This window comes from Chiloscyllium plagiosum, chromosome 30, assembly GCF_004010195.1.
Source record: "Chiloscyllium plagiosum isolate BGI_BamShark_2017 chromosome 30, ASM401019v2, whole genome shotgun sequence".
Lineage (NCBI taxonomy): Eukaryota > Metazoa > Chordata > Chondrichthyes > Orectolobiformes > Hemiscylliidae > Chiloscyllium > Chiloscyllium plagiosum.
The window spans coordinates 39926322-39933745 of NC_057739.1; the positions used below are offsets into that span (position 1 = coordinate 39926322).

The 7424-nt window shown below is 40.5% G+C and overlaps 1 protein-coding gene across 5 annotated transcripts in view; it reads left to right on the plus strand.

The window, feature by feature from the left end:
* Positions 1-7424, plus strand: part of kcnt1b (potassium sodium-activated channel subfamily T member 1b) — a 416882-nt gene that overhangs the window by 247490 nt on the left and 161968 nt on the right. For all 5 annotated transcript variants that reach the window (XR_006316044.1, XR_006316045.1, XM_043720458.1 and 2 more), the window contains 3 exons: positions 859-907; positions 3191-3250; positions 5688-5762. Coding sequence is in view for 3 of the 5 variants with exons in the window: in XM_043720458.1 (XP_043576393.1) it covers positions 859-907; positions 3191-3250; positions 5688-5762 (184 nt within the window). In the remaining 2 variants the exon portion in view is untranslated. The remainder of the gene's footprint in view (positions 1-858; positions 908-3190; positions 3251-5687; positions 5763-7424) is intronic.

The window sequence follows — 7424 nt, forward strand, 5'->3', positions numbered from 1 at the left end:
GGGGAAATATGTAAAAGGGACCTAAGGGGCAATGTTTTCACACAGAGGGTGGTACGTGTATGGAATGAGCTGCCAGAGGATGTGGTGGAGGCTGGTACAATTACAACATTTAAAAGGCATCTGGATGGGTATATGAATAGGAAGGGTTTAGAGCGATATGGGCCAAATGCTGGCAGGTGGCACTAGATTGGATTAGGATATCTGGTCAGCATGGACGAGTTGGACTGAAGGGTCTGTTTCTGTGCTGTATTGACTCTATAAAGCAGATCACCACAATATTCTCAGTGACAGTTAAGGTAGAGATGTAATACTGACCTTGTCAGTGACATCCATAAACAACAAACATATAAGACATAAGACATAGGGGCAGAAATTAGGCCACTTGGCCTATCGAGTCTGCTCCAACATTCAATCATAGCTGATAGGTTTTATCAACCCCATTCTCCAACTTTCTCCCTGTTTGATCCCCATGATAATCAAGAACCTATGTATCTTAATCTTAAATACACTCAATGACCTGGACTCCATAGCCTTCTGTGGCAATGAATTACATAGATTCACCACTCTCTGGATGAAGAAGATTCTCCTCATCCCTGTTGTAAAAGGTCTTCCCTTTACTCTAAGGCTATGCCCTAAAGTCCTAGTCTCTCCTACCAATGGGAACATATTCCAAACATCCACTCTGTCCAGGCCTCTCAGTATTCTGTAAGTTTCAATCAGATTGCCCCCTCATCCTTCTTTAAGAATGTCTGTTAAGCCACTTAGAAGTGAAAGGTAGTGTTTCTGAATGACTAGCTGAGGTAATTCAGCTATTTTGAAGGTAGAATCAATTGTGCTTGCTTTCTTTACTGTTTACAGGGGATCCATATTCTGGGTCAACAGGACACTGTGGCTGTGGGGCATTCAGGTAAACAACAAAATACAGTGAAAGAAAAAGATTTTCTCTGTTGTCTGTCTGTACTAAAGAAGAAAGACATTTTTTGAGTTAGCATTGGCTCCGGCTGTGCGTTTGACTGTGGTTATTCTGTTTGGATTAAGTGGATGGTTTCTGGAGGTAGAGGGTTTTGTTGTAATCAGCTGCCTTGTTAAAATTCTGCTTTCATCATCAAGAGCCCCTTAGCCACCCTCAAAATATATCGAACTGAGGTTGCTGTGAATCATCTTATATGTTGTATACAAATAGTTTGCTACGTGGGACTGCAATTTGGCACCCAGTGTTCACAAGCAGTTGTCTGAGTGGACCTGGACAGCAGCAACTTGTTTGTCTGAATCATACAATGCAGTCAGCGTGGCCTCCAACCCCTGGTTCACAAAGGCCCATCTGTCTCATAACTGAAGGAGGTGGCAGATAATAACCATTTGCAATGGGATTAGAGATCAAAAAGCCTGATTTCACCTAACAGACATAACCTGTGAACTGAATTATCCTAGAAGCATGGCATTCTAACCGCAACTTTATCAACAAACACACCACGTTAGACCCCATCCACCACCCCCTGAGAAAAGGAACAGGAAGTGACTTCACCACAAGAAATAGCATCATCACAAGAAATGACACCACCAGCCCAAAGAAACCCAAACATATAAATAGAAAGCAGGAATTTTCAGCATTGCTTTGCATGAGGTCCATTGAAGATGTTACCTACTAAGGTAATGAAACGTCTGGAAATAAACCTTTCAGCTCAGCGAGCAAACCTACATCCAAAACCACAACCTTAGCTACAAATCTTCTCAAAACTCGCTTAGCCCTACTACTCTCTGAGTAATGTAGTTGACTCATAACCATTGTCTGTGCAATTAGAGATAGGCAATGAATACTGGCCACAATGTGAATTAATTTTTAAAAAAGACCTTTCTCTTCTGATTCAGAAATATGCCTAGCCCAATCTCAAAATCTATCATGTACTCCTTGTACCAAATCCTAGCCCCTCCTGAGAAAGACCTGATTGTCTGCCCATCTGTCTTTAAAGTCTCATTCAAATTGCTGCCAAAGGAAGAGCATCTTCCCAGTGCCTGCATGTAATTTGCTTGACAGTGCCCAAGATTATGTCACGTAGATGTTGTATAGAAAATCCATTAGTCTGGATTGGATTCAGGTCAAGGGACCACTGGTGAGTGGACAAAGTGTTCATCCAACCAGCCTACAATTTATTTTCCCTTTAGGACATGATACTGATAACAAATTATTGAAAACATTGTCTCAGGCTTTGCAGTCAGCAACAGAAGAAGCACTTGTTCTCCACCTGCCCAAAGCTGCCCAAAGTCTTTGCTGACTTTTTGAGTGGTAACTTGCCCCTATCAGACATCGGATTCACTGTGATGCCCTTAATAGGGGAGGACAGCAGGATACAAAACAATGAGGTTCTTTACCCCAAGAACCCTTAATGAGTCACACAGAGTCCAAAACAAGTAGTAGAAATCATATAGAAAGAAGAGAAAAAAGAGAGGAAATGTAAGATGAGGTGAATGAGATTAAGAAGCCAAAATACTAAAATTAATGCTAAACTTATTTTTTTTTCCTGTCTCCAACACTTATTAGAAATGAGACTGGGGAAAAATATTTCAAGACAAAAGTGTTTGTTTATGAGTAATTACAACGAATCAGCTGTTAAAAATTCATTTGCTCCTAAATGTAACAGCACTAAGTTCTTCTGGTATTTTTTATTGATTAACTGTTGTGTCAGTATCACAACAGTTCATTTGTTCATTTCACTGCCAAGTCTCTTGGTCAGGTTCACATGAGTAGAGGAGTGAAGTAACTCATACTCAACGTCTTCATTTCCACATTTAACTGCACGAGTGGGCACTCTGGAAGTTGCTGTCTCAGTTACTATAATGACAATGATGACTGTAACTCTAACCGTTATTGTTGATGTAAAAGTCAAGTCATTATACGACATTGTTTGCCTTGACAATTGACATCTGTGTCACCGTTCTTCCCAAATTACACAGCATGCAGCATTGTACATTGAACAGACTCCACTGTAGCTTTTAAAACGTTATAGACATGCAATTTGTAAGAAAATCTGAAGAATGCTTTCCGCAACAGATCTTGTGTGGGTGTAACTCCTTTGAATTTAGCTCAAACATACAAAGTAGACTGTTACCAATTATGTTGTGTAATTAAGAAAAATGAATTAGTTCTTAAATGTAGCATTTGTGTTGAGTTTTATTTCTCTAATCTCCATAGGTTACAGTGGCCTTAATTAGTTTCTTGGAGACCATGCTCCTCACATACCTAAGCTACAAGGTAAGTAATCATTGGTTGATGAATAGAAATTAGACCCTCATTGAAAGATAAACTATTCTATACCAACTTCCAATGAAACATTAATGGTCTTAGTTTGTTTTTTGCCGATTGATTCCATGCATCGTTGAGACTTTGATTGGAAATTCACCTTTGTTAATAGATTTGGGAGTCCCTAAATCATTCTTCAGCCCTCTGGAACTGCAATTCCATTTTACGGAGAAACAAAAAAGAGTCAGCACTGTGGTACATGTTTTCCATGGCTATAATGTCACTTTCTAATGTGATTATCAGGACTGTCCATAGTCCTCCATGAAAGTTGAATAAAATGATGAATCTGCAATGAATTGAGATGATAAAATATAATTGAAAGTGATACTTTTTATTTTATCATACAATGAAACCACTGGTGTCTGGTTGTACATCTCATTGTACACAGAGATGAAAAAAAAGACTGATCAATAAACTGCACCAAAATTGTATTCATTTGTTTGAGCATCTGAACTTGATATTTAGAAATGCAGATTTGTTTTCAAGAACTAGGAAGCACAAAAATGAGGATGTTATTGTGAAAAGATAATTTGTTGCTGAGCATGCATCCTGTCTGAAAGGGGGCGATGATAAGCATCTGAATAAGGGAAAAAAGCAAAGCAAGGTGGTAGTGTTGCGATACTGGACCGGCAATCGCCAGTCCCAGGCCAATGATCTGGGGACATGAGTTCAAACATCACCAATCAGACGGTGGAATTTGACTTCAATAGAAGTTTGGAATTCAGAGCTGGTCTAACGGTGACCATTGTCGATAGTTGTTAAAAACCCATCCAGTTCACTAATGTCCCTTAGGGAAGGAAATCAGCCATCCCCACCTAGTCTGGCCTACATGTGATTGTAAACCCACAGTAAAGTGATTGATTCTTAATGACCCTCTTGGCAATAAGTGTTGGACTGGCCAGTGATGCTCACGTCCCGTGGACATGTCATAGCCAAGGCTGCTGCAGTGGTGAAGCAAACCTGTCGTTCTTGCCGCCTCACACATTAACAAACTTGCCACATCTCAGACTGAATTCCACTCTTTGTTCACATAGTTCTTCTGATTTTCCCAAAAAAAATTGAAGAGAATCCTGAGGATTAGTGCAGTTCATTGTCCAAAACAACTCAAAGAACTGAAGATATTGGAAATCTGAGACAAAAACAGAAAATGTTGGAAAATCTCAGCAGGTCTGGCAGCATCTGTGGAGAGAAATCAGAGTTAACGTTTTGGGTCCAGTGACCCTTCCTCTGAACTGTATTTTGTACTATACATCAATGTTTCATCCTCAAATAGATCTGAATCAATAATCATACCTATTATTAACTGTTTTAGAATGAAAGCAGCCCAGCAGTTCTCCATCAGTGCTTGTGCTCTGCACACGGTTCCTAAATCACTTCTTTATCTGATCTTCTCTAAATATTCTTTTTATTTATTATCCCAAGCACGCTTATCTAGCTTCCCCTTAAATACATCATTTTGTTGATTATCCAAATGGATACAAAGAGCCAATTGCTTGTCATTCGTGTCATTTAATTAAAGGTTTTCAGAGATCAATGCAGAGTTTAACTTTAAATAGCTTTTAATTAGGTAGAAAAAGATATAATAAAGGGATGCATCGATTCGAGTCTCCTATGTACTGTGTTGAGTAATATGTTTTGAAAATGTGTTAAACTGCTTTCCAAAAATTTGTATTCAAATCAGAGGAAGGTAGTTTTGGCCATAATGTTATTGCTCCTGTGATACATTTTCCATAGAATCCCGACAGTGTGGAATCAGGCCCTTCGGCGCAATAAGTCCACACTGACCCTCCAAAGAGTAACCCACCCAGACCCATTCCCCTACATTTCCCCCTCACTAATGCACCTAATCTACACATCCCTGAATACTATGGACAATTTAGCATGGCCAAATCACCCAACCTGCTCAGCGTTGGACTGTGGGAGGAAACCAGAGCACCCAGAGGAAATCCGCGTAGACACTGGGAGAATATGCAAGCTCCACGCAAACAGTCGCCTGAGGCTGGATGTGAGCCCAGGTCCTTGGTGTTGTGAGGCAGCAGTGCTAACCACTGAGTTTTACATTGGCAGTTTTAAATTCTAATATTAAACTATCTCCGCTCCTGTCGCTTACAATAATCTTGTTACCAAGAGCGGTTCAATGTCCTAGCAATAAAATTAAAATAGTCCAGTTGGTGATTGAGAAATGAATCAATGATAGTGCACAATTGTCAACTCTACAGTCCCAACAGGGAGCTGCATTTAGACAAAGTACATATTGGAAAGCCAGCACAACAATGTTGCAAAACCACATCAAAGGACTTACCTTTGCCTGAAATAACTTATTGAATTTCAAAGCTTAGAAACAAGTTGTGATATTCCACATTGCCTAATGCCACATTGATCTTTACAGGGGAACATCTGGGAACAGATTTTCCGAGTAACATTCATCCTTGAAATGATCAATACTGTTCCTTTCATCATCACAGTAAGTCATCACAAAATATTTACCTCTGGTTTTTCAAGTTGCACTCAATTTTTGACTCTAGATTAAGGTAAGAAGGGGAGGTTTTAAAAGGGACCTAAGGGGCAACTTTTTCAGAAAGAGGGTTGTGCATGTATGGAATGAACTGCCAGAGGCTGGTACAATGGGAACATTTAAAAGATCATTTGGATGGGTACATGAATAGGAAGGGTTTAGAGGGATACGGGCTAAATGCAGGCAAATGGGACTAGATTAATTTAGGATATCTGGTCAGTTTGGAGAAGTTAGATCAAAGGGTCAGTTTCCATGCTGTACATCTCTATGACTCTGTGGTTCTACTACTGTAATGTGAGAGTGACAGCTGTTAACATAATTAAATAATTACTTATACAGAAACTTCACTGAATTTTCATTCTATATATTAGCACAGTCTCAATCCAAACATCTCTGGGTGAATGTGGACATGCAGTGCAAATGCTTCACCAGTTCAATGATCATTTGCATTGAATTGGAAATCTCACTCAAGGCCAGAATAAGTTACTGGTGCAGGGACCAGGCAGAGTGTTATTCTGCTCTAACAGCCAGTACTCAGGGCATTCCTGACCAAGCGTGACCAAGGGCTGCAGAATTTGAGAATGGAAATTGGCTAAATGCCAGCATCCTTTGTTAAATTTAATATTTGAACATTTAGAGGACTAATGATATTTCACTAATTATGTTAATTTTACAACTTTTTTGCAGTTTTTGCCCTGCCTTTCCAAGTAAAATATGTTCATAGAAGCAGGTTGGGTTTGAATGGTGCACCCCATTTCTGTCCTTGTCCTAATAGGGTAGGTCACATGACACCAAGTTATGAACTCTTCACCTGATGAAGGAGCAGCGTTCTGAAAGCTTGTACTTCCAAATAAAACTGTTGGACTATAACCTGGTGTAGTGTGACTTCTGACTTTGTCCACCTCAGTCCAACACCAGCATCTCTACATCATAATATCATAGGGACAGGACCATCCTGGCACTGTTGCCAGTCAGAGCTCAGCTGGTAGAACTCATGCTCAAGATTCTGGGTCCCTCTTGAACTTAAAAATTATTGCTGGCACTCCTGTGCAGCACTGAGGGAGTGCTTGACTGTCAGAAATGCTATCTTTCTGTGAGACCTTAAACCAACGCTTCACAACCGTCTTAGGTGAAGATAAAAAAAAGTCCTTGGAACTAATTTGAAGAGGAGAGGGGATATCCCCAGAGGTTTGGACAAAATTTGTCCCACAACCAAATAAAAACACATGATCTGATCATTCCCACATGGGGTTTAATTCAGATAAATGTGAGGTGCTGCATTTTGGGAAAGCAAATCTTAGCAGGACTTATACACTTAATGGTAAGGTCCTAGGGAGTGCTGCTGAACAAAGAGACCTTGGAGTGCAGGTTCATAGCTCCTTGAAAGTGGAGTCGCAGGTAGATAGTGGGCGGCATGGTGGCACAGTGGTTAGCACTGCTGCCTCACAGCGCCTGAGACCCGGGTTCAATTCCCGCCTCAGGCGACTGACTGTGTGGAGTTTGCACATTCTCCCCATGTCTGCGTGGGTTTCCTCCGGGTGCTCCGGTTTCCTCCCACAGTCCAAAGATGTGCAGGTCAGGTGAATTGGCCATGCTAAATTGCCCGTAGTG